Here is a 17,045-nt window from a genome sequence, read left to right as displayed (position 1 = left end):
TTACCAATATCTTCCCAAAATTTCTTAATGAGAGAACATTCATTAAAACAATATGAGACCAATCGGCCTTGCATTTTAGAGAGCATCTCCAACATGTTATCTCTTTAGAAAGATTAAATTTAGCAATTTTACTAGGAGTATAGAAAGCTCTATGCAAGAATTTCCAGGACAAATCTTCCAAACTTGTAAATTAGAAGTTAATTTAATGGAATGTAAAAGATTAGTTTTATTCTCAGAGGTTAGGTACAGTGTGTAATCCTTAGTAATAAAATCTCAAAATTTCTGGTTAGGGATAGTTTTATAGTTAATAATGATTTTAAAAAGTTTTGAAATTAAGTTTTTCCAACTAAATTCTCCATGTAGTATTTCATGTATAAGAAGTATACAGTTGGGTGAGGATTTAAAGGAAGAATTCAAAGTGCATACCAAAGTTTATTACTCAGATCATTTAGTTGTAATTTTTTTAATTAATTTATTTTCATTTAGGATAATAGTTGCGTGTAGGGATCTCCAAGCTGAAGAAAATTTTGGATCAATCAAATTTAGTATTGTTTTGAGATTAGAAGCTTTAGTATAGGATTCTAAATCTGGAAAATGTATTCCTGCAAGCTCCTAGGGTCTAATATGATTTGATAAAGCTATTCTATTTTTTTTTGGATACCATACAAATTTTAAGAGAATTCTATTTATTTCTCTTAAAATATTTTTACTGGGTAATGTAGGAATAGATAAAGCAATATAATTTATTTTTGGTAACAGAATCATTTTAATTAATTGTGGCCTATCTTCGAAATTTAAATGTAATTTTTATTCCATTTCTCTGTAAGAGTTTTTAATATGTTTACAGTGTTGTTATAGTTCGTATTTAAAGTTAAATCGATATTATCACATAGTACAATCCCTAGATATTTTAAAGAAGAGACCTGTTTCCCAACTATTTCATTTATAGTCGATTTAGTGTTATCATTGAGTTTTTTATGTAATAATATGTGGTTTGATTTAGAACTGCTAATTTTTAATCCTGAGATATAATAAACATTTTTAACTAATAAATCTAATTCTTGTAAGGATTCTTCTGAGTCTATTAAAGTAAGTAAGATATCATCTGCAAATAGCATTATCTTAGAGTCAAATTGATTACAGCCTTTAATTTTGGAATTAGAATTGATTGCCAAAGAGAAAGGTTCTATTGCTAATGCAAATAAAATTGGGGACATTGGGCATCCTTCTTTGGTACGTTTAGTAATTTCAATAGATTCAGGTGTAAATGGTCCTAATTTTACATAGGCTAAATTATTATTATAAATATTTTATATAAAAGTAATGAATTGGATAGGGAACTTATATGAGTCAAGAATTTTAAAAAGAAAATTCCAATTTAAGGAGTCAGTGGCATTTTCAATATCGAGGGTGATTATAAGAGCTTCTTGATTATCTCTATTTAAGATATCTATGGTGGTAAGGATTCTTTGAATGTTGTCTTGAGTGTGTCTATTATAAATAAATCCCATTTGATCTTCAGTGATGAGATGTGTTAGTGATTACTTAAATCTGTTAACTAAAATAGACATTCAAATTTTATAATCATTATTAAACAGAGAAATTGGCTTATATGAACTGCACAAATGAGAATCTTTATTTTCTTTTAGTATAGGGGTAATTAATGAATATCTCCATGAAGGTGGAATTATACCTTGTAAGTATGATTCATTCAAAGCCTTATGTAAGACTGATATAGCCAAGGATGGTAGAAGCTTATATATTTCATTAATAATACCATCTATGCCTGGTGGTTTGTTAAATTTTTCATTAATTTCCTTTAGGGAAATTTGTTTCTTAATCTCACTAATTAACTTTTTTGGTACGTTTTTTAATTTAGAAAAGTCCAGGCCATGGTCTGAGATACTATGTTGAAAATAATTGTTTTTGTACTGTTCTGAGAAGTGATATTTAAAGGCATCTAAAATATCACTTGTGTCAGAAACTTTTTTATTATTCCTCCTTTCATGAACCACACTCACAATATTATTTTTAGTGGAATGTCTTTTTACTCTCAGTGCTAGGTTGCGCATATATTTGGAGATACAGAGTAAGAATTTAGTTTTAATTTTTCTAGGGCTAAATTAGTTTTGTGAGTTAAAATGCCATTATACTTTTTTATTTAAAGATTCAATTTACTTTTTCTTATTCGAGAAAATTCTTGTATTATCATTGTTAATTAATACAATTTGTTTTTGTATGTTAGATAATTCAGACTCCCATTCCTTTGTTTTATTATTAAACCATGTAATAGTTTTGCCATATAAATAAGCTTTCAAGGAATCCCAGATGATTACTACATTTACCTTACTGGTTAGGTTTGTATCTAGGAAAACAAAATATTTCTGAGAGTAACCAAGAGGCTGGAATTCTTTTAGTGTAAGACAATTTCTTAAAATGTGTTTGAAGATTAAAAATGAGTGCATTATGATCAGTCATAGGGCACGGGTTATTGTAAAGTATGATATTTTTGTTTTTAGGTCTTGGGATATAAAAATGTTATCAATTCTAGTCTGAGTCTTATGTCTACAATCACAGTGAGAGAATTCAAGTGAGTTATCATTTTTGAGATAAAATAAATCATATAGCTGTAAGTTATCTGTCCATTTTTACATCAGATATAATTAATTATTATTACTGTTATTATTTTTTATTTTATTTATGTATTGACATTTGTTTACCAGGAAAGTCAGACTTGGCAGTAATCTTTTTTTCAATGAAAGCTTTTGAAGAAATCTGTTTTATTGCATGAGAAAATTTTAAATTAAATGCAATCTAAACAGATCCATTGTTGTATTTTCCATCAGTCTCAACTCATGGGGTATATCTTACCTTATCAGCTTTGACATAGGCAACCTTTTCAGACAAACTAAGGTCACAGGCTCCTCCCTTTTACCAGCAATCCCTTCTGTCCTTCAGTACCTTCTATCTTGTTTGCTGCTCGTTAGACTCACACATGATGTCTGGAATTGATACTGATTATTGTTTGTCAGATACGTTCTCCCTTGTTTTCCTTTTTTTTTTGGTTAAAGTACTTTACAATATTTTCTAAATACTATTCTGTTAATACCATCACTATTGGTTAGTTGAGATTTTACTTTCATCCTGCTACAAGTTTTAGGAAAATTGATCAGCTCTATATTTCCTTTTCCAGGGCCAAATTGGGAGATGGTGTTTGTAAAGTCACAATATCTAAGTAGTTATCCAGTTTTATTACCTTTATATACAATGCAAAAGGACTGTATCTACCTCACAAACCTAAAGCCCAGTCTACTAAAGCAATCCCAGCATCTGCAGCCCTCTTTATCAGAGTGCCCATAGATGATTTTTGTGCTGCGACTACTTGGTCTACTGTTCATACATTTGTTTCACATTATAAGATGGACCTACAGTCTAAGTCCTGTGCTTCCTTTGGCTCCACCATCATCCGGTATATCCTTTGGTGAGAACTCCTTTAGGTCATAGTAGCTGGGGAATCTCTTCCATGAGTTGAGCAACATCGGATACGAAAATTATGTACTTACCTTAATGCTAGATCCATGTTTTCTTCTTCTGTCTGTCTCAACCTTCTCTGCCTCCATCCCCCTTAACAAATTATAACGTGTGGCTATTGATTTGCTGTGTTGGACCTGTGCAGAGCCTTATCTTAACTACAGTTTGTCATGTATCTTGATCTCTTCCTTTGATCTTCCCTTTTTTCTGTCTGTTTTGTAAGTAAAGGTAGGTCAAGGATATAGGCAGACAACTCAATCTGAGGTACTGTAGGACATAAGGGATTGTGGGTAGAGGGGCGAAGTCAGAGCCCTAGATCCAAGAGTATAAAAAGTTGTTGATGTTGGATCCAGTTGAATCCAGCTGGATCCATTATAACCCTTGAATTGAGATGGACAGAAGAAGACAGCACTGCTCTAGCATTATGGTAAGTACATAGCTTTCATTTTAGAATCATGTTAAATATTTCTTGAAAAAAAAATTTACTTACTGAAACAAAGTAAAAAAAAGAGAAAAACGTATTTATACACATATTAGTAAGACTATATACACATGGTAGTTATCCCATGAGGGAATGTGTAAGCAAAGTGGGATAGGAATAGGGCAGTGAAGGAGAGTAATGGCAGTGAGATAGGATAGGATAGGATAGGTAGTAAAAAGAAAGAGAATGGAAGCCCAGAGGAAGTGTGGTGAAGAAGAGTGATTAGGTTAGTAGAAAGGGATGTTCATAAGCAAGTATTAGTTTATCAGTCTGCAGGTTGTTGTAAGCGTAGCCAATAACCAGAGGCCAGAATCAACCCTTATACCTTGATCTGTAAGGCAAAGACTTTAACCATTATGCTAACCCCTTAAAGTGGATTAGGTTAAGAAATTATGGAGTTAACAAAATTAAGAGTTGTTATAGGTAATTAATATATACTTATCATGTTGGTTGACCAGTGAAGAAGTCCTCAGCAGCAGGTACTTCTCACCCACCCCCTTTCTCCCTGTACTTGGACTGCCTTCCATACAGTGGCTGCTAACAGCTCGCTATAACCTGGAAAAATACATATTTGTATATCCTTCCTTGTATGTTTTTTTTTCTTCCTGTCTTAAAATTTAACTTGCAGAGTGGATTGGGGATAAACTCGTAGATGCAATGTCTAGACATGCTGTCCTAGATTGGCACAGGTCGTCATCATGTATACTAGGAGATGCATGAACTGAAGATATTAGAAATTTAACAGGTTTGGGAATTGCAAGAAAAGAAATGCCAACAGTCTACCAAGTCCTGAGGACGTCCTTACAGATCAACTGGTAAAGTGAGCATGTATTTTTTATTTCCTCTTAAATTTTAGATGGTTACCTACGTACAATTGAAGTACAGTTTTTTTTTGACTGACCAGTTTACGAAAGATTAAATACCAAGAATGGTGAGTCAAGAAACAAAAAAATATATATATTTTTTTTTGTTCACAGGGGAGGAAAACACCTCCACACACATGAGGAAGCTCACCCCCTTCAAATTATATATACCAATTCCACAGTCATACCACATTGGAGAAAAGGGGAAAAAAACTGAAAAGTAGTCCTTTAGATTGCACATTACAACACATTGTGGTGTTACTCACAGTAACATTTAATTTTTGAACTATAGCCTCTAAACGACCAGTACTTCACTGACCAGTCGGTAGCCCATTTCAGACCATCACGTACTGTAGAGCAGCTTATCATCCATTCACAAAGCCCTAGTAGTAGATTTTGGCTCAGGTGCTGATGTTACACAGGAAACCTATTGTTATTTAAGTTTACATGGCCAAATTAGAATAATTTTCCACACTAAAACAAGTAGCTGGCTACTGGTTGTTGCTCTGATATAGTCATTGTGTGTTAACTCTCATTTTTATTAAATTTAGATTATCTTTTGCCCTGTGGAGGCTTTGCACTCACTTTGTATGCCTCAGAGAACATTTTCTGAGCATGTTTAAGAAACGTAAAGAGAAGAGAAATTAAAATATTTCTGTGGGAGGGAAGAGAAATGACAGTATTTCTGTGGGAAAATGTTAACTGATTTTTGTCTTGAAACCTGGCTAATCACTGTGGTAATTTGTCATATTCTGCTCGCTCGAAAAAATCCAGAAATGTCAGCTGTTGGCCCTTTACCAAAGTAGTATTTCAGAATCTTAATGTATCTTTGATAAGTGGCACTTTCCATCTAAATAGTATGCGTCTTATATAATGCATATGGGAGATTTACAAAGTTTGAGTAGAAGCTAAGAACTATTAGATTTTGTTCCTGACAGAACAAAAAAATGTAGTATCATTTGACAGCTGTTGTGCTCTGAGTGTACACACAAGGGAGTGTTTTATAACCACTGCATTACTTTAACAGTTTCCCCTCCCGATTCTTTCAGCTGAAGGAGCCTTGCACAAAGCTGTCATTTACGATACTGAAGTACACATCGTTGAAGAAGTACAGCTGTTTTCCAACAGAGTACCAGTTGAGACACTGCTGTTGTCATCTAAAGAGGTAGGAATGAAATAAATATAGTGCATAAGAAAATAACTTGATGGTTGTCTTATTTTCATAACAGTTTGTTAAAATTACCATGATAATTCCACAAACTCAAGATCCAAAATCATGTTTAGCCTTTTTTGGGCTGTGGTTCCAAGCTCAGGAAGTTAAATTGCATATTTTGTTATGTTTAAGTTTTTAAAGATATTCTTGCAACAGATTGCTGCTGACAGCTTTTGGCTTTGTGCAAAGCAAACAGTTTTTTTTTCCATCATTACCTAGATCCATTACCCTTAGACCCAAGTTGGGAACCCATTAGGGAAGTGATTTCTACTTCTTTTCAGTACTTTCTCATCCTCTGCACACTACATGTTTTCTCAGTAGTCAGTGGTAGAATCTGAAAGGTAATTGCATTTTTATGTAGTATTTTTATGTTGCTGTTTTTAAAAGTTGAAAGATCAAAAGATGAGAATGTATTTTGAAAACAAGTTCATTATCCAAATTCTTCTTTCCAGTTTAATGCTTAGATTGGATGCATGAAAGTCATGTGCTCACTGCCAAGGATTTCTGTTAGTTGTTAGATGATTTACAGTAGATGGCTCATAAGACATGTTTTTGAAAAAAATGGCTAAAATAAAGTTTGCTGGTCACTCTTATTGGTGTCACCTGGAATTGTGATAATAGAGGGCTCTTGATGTGTTGAAGGAACAGTTCACTTCTCTGTCCTCCGTAACAGTGGTTATTTCAGGGCAAGTAGTAGCTGCACCTTACTCGAGATAGTTGTTGACTACTTGATCAGTCTTGGATTGCCCCCACCAGACAAAAGATCATCTTGTCTACACCATAGATGAGATGGCTGGGTTATCTTACTGTTTTTTCCCTGGTGATTTCTTTCTAGGGATCACTTGCTTAGATATCTACCCATATTTTGTTGTCATATTTTGTCTATCCATAAGCAGCCATTATATGCCTCTTTTAGATCCTTTTTGAGGTGCACACCTCTTGCGTCCTTTTCAGTATGATGTACTTCCTCTAGTGTATTAAGAAGTGCTGTTTGTTGTTGGGTGGTTAATGGCAGAAAGGATCTAAAAGGAGCAACTTTCCAAGATTCCATTGTTTCCTCCTTGCTGCTGCTTTAGGTATCACTTTCAGTTCATACCTCTGTTCTTGTCCACAGCGGACAGTTTCAGTCTGACATGGGCAGAAACTGCCATCTAGGAAGTAATGTTGATAATTGAAAAATATTATATGGCTCTAGACACTCCTGGCTCATCATTGAAAAAATATATTGAGCTCTGCTTACTGCTTGCTGCTTGCTGTGGGATTTGAAGTATTCTTAAGACACTCAGTCTTGCTGGCTGGAATCAAAGTCTGGTTATAGTTGCATTCACAGTTTGTTGCATACAGAAACTTGCAGAATATACACTGATGAGAGAATATACTTTGCAGCACCTGTCTTTAAGAGCAGTAGCCAATAACTTTTATAATAAACCAAACTGGACAAACGTTGCAGCTTAAAGTACCGTTCCAACTTTACTTCTAATATAGTACAGATGATGTGAGAGATATAACATTTACCTCAGGACTTGTGTCCTTACCATACCTCTAACATAACTAGATTTAATACAGACTTTTTATGCATATTTTAGTTAAACACACACCCTCTTAGTTTTGGAAAGATACTGGCTTGATGATGCAAATGCTAACACATCTGTTCTTGTGCAAATGTTGATAAGTAAACTGTCTTCAAGGAAACGCCTTGTGGATTAGAAAAGCACATTTTTAAACTTTCTTAGAAAAACATGTCCTGTTGTCCAGTGAAAGCAGATTACATTCTTGTCACGTCTGTAAGAAGTCAGCTTTCTTGATGTGTGTGTAATACACTCATAAGCAAGTTCCTTATTTTTTTAAGCCACAGTCATTTAGTATGGTTGCTGATCACATATTACTAAACTCTGTTTCTGCATTTAAGCAAGCTTTTTCTTTCAGCATATTTACAACAGAATTAATTTCAACCTTAAATTCATAATATCTAACAATTCCCTGTTTTTAAACATACTCAAAACATTTTATACTGATATGTATTTTTTGATCACATTATATAGAAAGTCTTCTTTTGATCAAAATGCAATTTTACATAGTTAATACAATGATATTAAGTATCACTACCAAAACTGAATGTATTTAACAACTTTTTCTTTTGCAGACCATTCTGTGAAAATATTTTATCAGTTATGAGCTGTGTCTGCTTTAGTTTAATTTGATTAATTTATTCTTTTGCAATTACAGAATTTAATTTATGACTTAGAACTGTTTCATTAACTCTTTGCAACTTGTTGAATTAACCATGTGCTACTGCAAGCATTTATACACTACTGAAAATATACAGTTTCAGTGTCATTTTAACCATAACATTGTGATCATGTTTTTGAACTGCTCATTAACATCTTGGTAAAATACTGAACTGGGCTTAGATAATAAAGATTTGAAAGCAATTATTTTACTGGGGTAAAACCAGTGATACTACAACTTGACAAATTACTTTTGAACTTATTACAATTGTATTCTGTACAGTATGTATTTACACAGACTGTTTGCTATGCATTTTACTGAATTCTTCTGCATTTGTATATACAAAGACTATCATTTGTACTGAAATTTTCTACATTTGTACATACAAAGACTATAAAGTACATTTAGTCTAATCTTACAAATTTAATAACATTAATATTAAGCAAAATCTTGGAAAATGTTTATGTCTCTTTAGAAGTATTTAGTGGAATTGACACCAAATGCATATGTCCTGTTATTTTAAACTACATACTCAGCAATTAAAAATATTCATGCTTTTTTATACCAACATTGTCTTGCCAAAAACATATTAAAAATAGTGACCAATCTTGTTCAATTTTTTTTTACATATATTTACTCTCTCTTGTATAGCTGTTATCAATTTTAAGCCATCTCTTGTTTTTTAAACCATCTCTTGTATAGCTTTACAGTTTAACAGGTTGTAAATACAATTTAATACTAAAATATCTTATTCTGTCAGGTTCAATCTGTTTACCAATATTTCTAATGCACTAATACCTGTTTTTTCCTACCCCTAAAAGAGTATTGTCAAAAAGGAACGATATATTATTTCTGCTCTTAACTTTATTTCAGACCCTTTTGCAACACATACTGCTCACACAGTGTGTAAAACTGGTAAAGTACCCCTCCCCCTGTAGTACTGCAGTATTGTTTATTTGTTTTATAATGTATGTCAGCCCAACACTTTGGTTATACATTTGCTTTATTAGGTTATTAAACTATAGACCTTTGTCTGATCTGATCATTTTTTGTTTTCTTTTCTGTTGCCTTTGCTGTCTATTTCTACTAGTAGTAGTTATTTGTACCCTCCTGTATACTTTATTTGAACTGTATGTATACTATAACCCATCTGTTGGCTATACTTGATGTAACTAAGGTTTTTTTTTTTTTATCAGGGACATATATGCACAATTGTGATGTTTAATTATAATTACCAAATAGTGTTGCATGTGAACATTTTAACAATTATGTTTTAATAACAATAAGTTTTTAGAAAAACTCAAGCCACTTGTCAAGCAGTCTTGTTTCTTATCTTATCTGTTCAACATTTCCTGTAACTATTCATCCAGTTTAGGAAGGTCTGAGTTCACATTTCAGTTAACCCTTTTTAGCATTTTTCCTTTAATCATATATATTTTTTAACTTTTGATTTCAGTATTTTTTTATTTATTTAACTGTTCTGACATTCATTTTACAAAGACTGTTGGACTAATACCATCCGTGATTTTATTTCTTTTTAAAATTCAGAACTTTAACTGTTTGGTGTGGTGTTACTATACAATTATATAAAAGAAAATGAAAAAAATAAATAAATAGATATTAGCTTAACAAACACATTTATAGGATTCATAGGTTCATAGGTTCATACTAGGCTATCTGCCCTAGGGCATTTATAAGCCTAGCCAGAGTGCGTTTGGCTTTCGCCACCCATTTTAAATGAATTTTGCTATGCCCTTTTTCGAGGTTAGTATACTGTGCCTCTGTCTAACAGTGACACAGAAGTGATACCTGGGGTAAACCTACGATCTCCCATCCACTCATCAAGATTCCTCTTGATGAGAGTCAATGAGGGACTCTGCCTAACCTGGACTGGGATTTTATTCCAGAGTGAAGGGAGCCTCTGGGTTATGAATCTGTCCCTCCAGCATGTCCTATTTATTTCAGTGCTGAGGTTCAAGTCTCTCGAGCGCGTAGCTCGATGGGATTTGGATTTTCTGAGGTGCAGCATGTCCATTAATTTCAGGTTGGACATGGCTTTATACGTCAGGCACAGATCGCCTCTGAACAGGCGGTATGCCACTGAGTAGAGCTGGAGTTTCTTTAACCGGGCAGCATATGGCATCTGTTTGAGCCCTTTGATCCTCTTGGTGAGGTACTTTTGGGGTCTTTCCAGTTGCTGCAGGTGTCTGGTAAGGTACATCCCAAAAGGGGCATTGTACTCAATTATGGGCCTGATGAAGGATGAGTAAAGAGGCACGAAGACCTCCCCTGATCTAGATGTGAATCCCTTCATGATTAGGTGGGCTATATAAAATGTTTTTCTAACCACTTTGGCCACGTGGTTGTCAAATGAGAGATTGCTATCAACTTGGGTCCCCAGGTCCCTAATTACTTCTTCAGTACTTAATGGATTACCACCTATGTGGTAATTTGTGGGCACTTTGTTTTTGCCAAAGGGATGACTATACAGTTTTGGGCATTTAGCTTGAGGCCATGGCTCTGGCACCAGTTGTCTGTTTCTATGAGGCCCTTTTGGAGGATGCTTGTGTCGGCTGGAGAGTCGATTATGGCACCCAGTTTTCAGTCATCTGCGAACTTGGTCAGCCACAGTCCTTCCGTGTTGGCCTGTACCTCCGAGAAATATATACCGAACAAGAGAGGTCCCAGGACTGAGCCTTGTGGGACACCACTTGTAACTGGTTTGGAGTCTGACATGGCTCCAGCAATTCTAACCATGTGGGTTCTGTCCTTGAGCCAGTTTGCAATCCATCTAGTGACATAGGGGTTTATATTTAAGCTGGTGAGCTTATCTATAATGCCTGAGTGGGGTATTGTATCGAAGGCTTTTGCAAGGTCCAGGTAGGCTGTGTGGACCACCTTCCCCTCTTCAATGGCCTTGGTGACTGTTTTAAAGAAATCAACCAGGTTTAAGAGGCAGGATCTGCCCTTAACAAAGCCGAACTGGGTAGGATCCAGTGTTTGTAGGTCCCCAATATCTTTATTTATGAGGTCCATGATGATCCTTTCCATAGCTTTGCAGACCAAGCTAGTCAGGCTTATGGGGCGATAGTTTCCAGGATCCGTTGAGGCACCACCTTTATGGAGAGGGACCACTGTTGCTGTACGCCACTCTTTGGGCACATATCCTGTAGTAAGGCTGAGATTGAACAGTAGTTTTATGTTTGGGTTTAGCTCTTCCTGGAGTTCATGTAGGACGCAGCCCGGGACACCATCTGGTCCCATTTTTTTTTTGCTTTGGAGAGGGCAGCTCTACATGAGCATCTGAGATGTCAGGGGGGCAGCACTCTGCTGGGATAGATATTTGCCCTTTTGGTGGTGGGGGGAGAAGTTTGCGCTGAACCTGACAGCTAGGATGTTGGCATTGTCTGTGGGTTCGGTGTATTTTTTGTCATTTTGGACTAATTCTGAGCATATCTGGGAATTGCCACCCAGGTTCCTAACATAACTAAAGAAAGCCTTGTGATTATCCTTAGTGTCCTGTGCAATTTTTCTCTCGAAGCTGGCCTTAGACAATTTTATGTGTGCCTGTAGTTTTTTGCTAATACTGATCAGTGATGCCTTCCCTTTTTGGGATTTTGCTCTATCATTTAGTAGCTTCCTCCTTCTATTGTATAGTTTGTTTATGGCTGGGGCCCACCAGACAGGACGTCTGCCTTTGGAGGATTGGGTCTTGGTTTTATTTGGGATCGCATGATCCATGCATTCCTGAAGGTGTTCATAGAATGCGTTTATAAAGGATTCTGCGGTCTGGGCCGTATTTTCCACAGGCCCGGGGCTTTAAAGGATTCCACCTCAGTTTTGAGGAGTGTGAAATTTGCTTTAGAGAAGTTTTTCACTGTGTTTTTTTGGGCAGGGGATGGGGTTGGGATGTGAATATCCAGTGAGATTAGTTTATGGTCTGATCTTACCAGTGAGGGATACACTTCTGGTCTGGAGCATAGAGTCCCCATGTTGGTGATGATCAGGTCCAGTATGTTTTCCCCTCTTGTGGGAGTCATAACAAGTTGTTCCATAGCATTTGAGTTTATAAATTCTAGGAACCTTTGGGCTAGGGTGTTGGAGCTAGAGTAATGCTCCCAGTCTATGTTTCGGTAGTTGAAGTCGCCCAATATAATGGTGTTTGGAGAGACCTTCATATTTTCCAGTGTTCTCAGGAAGGTCGAGTGGGGTTCCTGGGTTTGGGAGGGTGGTCTGTAGCAGGCTATAAACTGGAAGGCAGTTTTACCCACTGTTAGTTGCACATGGATAGTCTCTGATGCTTCGTGCTTTGCCACCAACCTGAAGGTGTGGGTATCTTTGATGAATATCGATACTCCCCCTCCTTTTGTGGTACGGTCCAAGTTTTGGGGCCGAAAAGCATGGTATGAGGTATAACCTGGTAGTGCTGGGGTGCTCTCGGGAGCCCTGAACCAGGTTTCTGTTACTGCACAGATATCGATGTTCTCCATGCTAAGGAGAGTTTCGAGTGCGTGCATCTTGAGGTTTAGACTTCTGGCGTTGAGTAGCATTACTCTTAGTTTCTTATCCCTTGTGATACCTATGGAGGTGGGTTTGTCTTTTGAGCCTTGCCTAAAAAGGCACTATGGGGGTAGCAAGAGCCTTTGCCAATATCCGAAAGCCCAGGGGTGACAGGTGCAAGCCGTCCTTAGCGAAGCATCGTGGCTTGTCAAGCATATCATCCCAAGCTGACAGGCATTGGATCCCCTTTGAATGACACCAGTACTTAAGCCAATTGTTGAAACTGATCATCTTGTCTTCATATTGTGGCATCATTCTTGGTGAGGGTAAGATGCTACTCAAGGTCAGGGTCATACCGGCCTGGGCTACATGCTCAGAGAGCTCCTTTATGTCTCTTTTCATGCAGTCCAGGGAGGTACGTCTCAGGTCATTCACACCAGCATGGACAAGGACTGAGTCATATTTGTACTTGCTTTGGAGTGACCTGAGTGCTTGTGTTATGTGGCGGATCCTAGCGCCCGACAGGCTGCTCACCGTGACCCTCTCCTTGTTCAGCCTGGTGAGCGGGACGTCAGTGTGCCTGACGATAGAGTCACCTATTACAAGTGTATCAGGTGTGTTGTTTAGTCTTCAGGGCTGTGACTGTTTGGCACACTGGCTTTGTGAGATATGTGTTGCACGTGTTTTGTTTTGGGGTAGCGGCTGCTTGGGTGTCTGCTTTGGAGGTCTCTGCTGCTTTGGCAGATCTTTATTTAGAGCCTCCAAGTATGTTTTTGTGTGATTATGTGTTTGGTTTGCTGTCGTCGTAGGTCTATGTGAGACTGGAATTGTAGTGAGTGTGGTTTCCTTCTCCTCCTGACTGGTTATGCCAGTATTGAGTTGAGAGAGCTTAGCCTCCAGTTTGGCTATATAGTTGCATCTCTCACATGTGTTGGAATTTGTTGGGAGGAGGAGATGGTTGTCTGTGTACATGAGGCAGTTGTAACATTGCCTCAAGATTCCCAGATTCACCAGCTGGACCGGAGAGGAGATTGACAACTGACCTTTGGACATGCTAGAATAATATTGGGAATTCCTTAATAATTGGAAACCAGGGCCAGTGGGAAGTGAGGGTGTAGTGCTTTTAATTTTTAGTGCTGACTTATATAATTGCTTTAGTGAGCAAGTGCCAGGTAACTTAAGTGCAATTTGTTACAGGTAACTTAAATGCAAAAACGACAAACAGTAACTTTCTTTCAAGTGAAACAAGGAAATAAGTACAGTAAGCAATGCAGATATCACTAGTGATCCACAGAAGCGCTGAGAAGCCGCGTATTAGGTGGAATTAGCGTTCCAGGGAAATAACAAGCAAACAAACAACAAGCATATAAACAAAGCTAGATTCAGCAGGCCTGGATCTAGTCTATGCTACAGCAAACAAGGTGTACCAATTTCAGTAAGATACAGTTCAAATATTCAGGCACTTTAAACCTTTAACCAGAAATTCCCAGCTCAGAAGGGCAGAGTCCAGCCTCTTCTCCCACAAGAGTGCAGACCACAAACCTTCTTAATGTATAATAACTGGCCTGAAGCCCAAGTGCTTAAACCAGAACTAATACACTTTAAGAATAACAGACACTGGGCTCTCAATCAGCAGTTCCCAACTTAGAAGGATGAAAGCTACCTTTCCTGCCACCACAGTGCATGCCACAAACCTTCCTAATGTAAAACAACTGGTCTGAAGCCCAAGTGCTTAATCCAAAAGACTTAGAATGATAGCTACACTTTAATCAAGTTACTACCAAGCAGTAATAAATACAATTGAATACTTTAGAGAATGCCTGGATTAGTGCTCAAGTTACACAAACAAAACTAGATCCAGCAGGCCCGAATCCAGTCTGTGCCACAGCAAACAAGGCGCACCAACTTCAGTAAGAAGCAGTTCAGATATGCATGCACTATAAGCCTTCAACCAGAAATTCCCAGCTCAGAAGGGCAGAGTCCAGCCTCTCCTCCCACAAGAGTGCAGACCACGAACCCTCTTAATGTAAAATAACTGGCCTGAAGGCCCAAGTGCTTAAACCAGAATTAATACACTTTTAGAATAACAGACACTGAGCCCTCAATCAGCAGTTCCCAACCTAGAAGGATGTAAGCTACCTGTTCTGCCACTACAGTGCAGACCACAAACCCTCTCAGTGCAAAACAGCTGGTCCGAAGCCCAAGTGTTTAAACCAAAATGCTTAGAATGAGTTACACCAAGCAGTAATAAATACAATTGAGTACTTTTAAGATGATGCATAATTACAAGCAAATAACAGAATTCAGCAAACACTGACTAACTTCCAGTTCAGCTAATATTCCTTCCACACAGTTAAAATCAATTTAAATACTGTATTTTTTGAAAAAAAAAGAGCAGATAAAGGTACTTAAATTCTCTTATACGTCCAGTTGAATATAACAAGTTCTTAGCCGGCCAAAGCTGAGGTTTTTAAGCAGAAAATTTTTCACACTGTACCACTTAAATAGGCAAGGACAGGAAATCAAAGAATGTGACTACCCCCACACCTGTAATTTCTAGCAAATAACAAAATTCAGCAAACACTAACTTCCAGTTCATCTAATATTCCTTCCACACAGTTAAAATCAATTTAAATACTGTATTTTTTTGAAAAAAAAGAGCAGATAAAGGTACTTAAATTCTCTTATACGTCCAGTTGAATATAGCAAGTTCTTAGCCGGCCAAAGCTGAGGTTTTTAAGTATTTACATTATTTATATTTGCTGTTGTCTGCCTGTTATTCTTGTGCGTTGTATAAAAAGAAAATACATGCATGTCAGTCTTGTGACTTTAAATCGTTATTAACTATTTTTATTTAATTTTTATACATTAGAACTGTTTTGTTTACCTTTTGACTATGCTATGAGAATGGCAGTCATACGCTCTACTTTACTTTAGTACTGATAAATATATTGCTTTAATTGAATGGAAGTTTTAAACATTTGAGAATGATTTGTATTTCACCATCCTACCATGTAAGCTTAACCATTTTCAAAACACAAACATGTTATAAAATATATTTCTTTTGTACAGATCAGCTGTAGTTTCCTACTCATTCCCAGTGTATGTAGGAAGTCAGTCTCTGTCAGTTCAGCTAATCTATTTTCTTCATCTTGTAACTGTTGTTTAAGAGTCTCCTGTAATATTGCATGGTCTTTCTGACATTTTTTAGTAAGCTGTTCTGCTGAGTTTGAAACTCCTATACACTTTTGAAAAGATGTATGTATAACTTGTATGTATAACTTGTCTATACTTCCTGAACTCATTGTGTCTCTTTTTTAGAAGTTTACTAACATTTTTTTGTAACAAAAGTACTAGTGGTTCTATCAGTAACTGATTTGACTCACATGTGGTGACAGGACATAACTGTTTAACATCTGAATATAATGGAAACACTTTAGCCTTAGTTAATTCTTTATCATGAACAGATCTGTCTTCACAGTCTATTGTTTTATGACATAATACACAAAATGCAGTTTTTGTTGAGTCACACAATAAACATTTGTCATACCCCACATAGTTTTCTTTGAGATAACAGTTAAATATTGTAATACATTTGCATAATGCCTTACTATCAACCTGCCCTACTAAGGGTTTACATTTACTAATATGCTGTGTATACCAGCATTGCAATTTTTTACATTTGCTTGAATTATGCATGCAAATATCCATACTGTCTAATATCCAAACTGTCTTATAATATGCAAACTGTCCAATATCCAAACTGTCGAATAGCATCCATACAAAAAAATGTGACGTAGAAAAAAGTCTTACCAGTGAGCAAGAAAACAGGTGATCAGGCTGATGTCCTTCAAGAATGCAACTGCAGTCATAACATATGGGTTGTCCTGCCTCAGGCAGCCCTCGGTCGGCCGAATTCCAAAGTCTGGGTCTGGCGTTGGCAGGTGTTGCCTCCTCTCCGACGTCACAACCGCTGGAGTATAAAGGCATCGGCCGACGCCATCTTCTTCAGTCTTTCTTGCCGCGCTGTGCCCAAAGCAGAAGCAGTTCGCAAGTGCCGGTCGGTCAGCTCCTGTGTTTTCAGTACTGAAGTCATCTAAAAGCTAAGTACCCCGTTGGGGAACATTTTTTCTCGCCTCAGCCGATGACAGAACAAATTGAGAAAGTTATTAATTGTTTGTCTTGTGGTAAACAAATACCTCATAAGGACTTCCATTCTTACTGCCTT

General features: G+C 36.8%; 1 protein-coding gene across 5 annotated transcripts in view; it reads left to right on the top strand.

Moving 5' to 3' along the window:
* SEMA4D (semaphorin 4D) overlaps window positions 1-17,045 on the top strand; it is a 1,587,330-nt gene that overhangs the window by 1,006,104 nt on the left and 564,181 nt on the right. For all 5 annotated transcript variants that reach the window (XM_044064318.1, XM_044064319.1, XM_044064317.1 and 2 more), the window contains exon 12: window positions 5,925-6,040. In XM_044064318.1, the coding sequence (XP_043920253.1) occupies window positions 5,925-6,040 (116 nt within the window). The remainder of the gene's footprint in view (window positions 1-5,924; window positions 6,041-17,045) is intronic.

The sequence above is a fragment of the Protopterus annectens genome, chromosome 2.part2 (assembly GCF_019279795.1).
Source record: "Protopterus annectens isolate FY-2018-M chromosome 2.part2, PAN1.0, whole genome shotgun sequence".
Lineage (NCBI taxonomy): Eukaryota > Metazoa > Chordata > Ceratodontiformes > Protopteridae > Protopterus > Protopterus annectens.
This window is presented reverse-complemented; position numbering and strand designations above follow the sequence as displayed.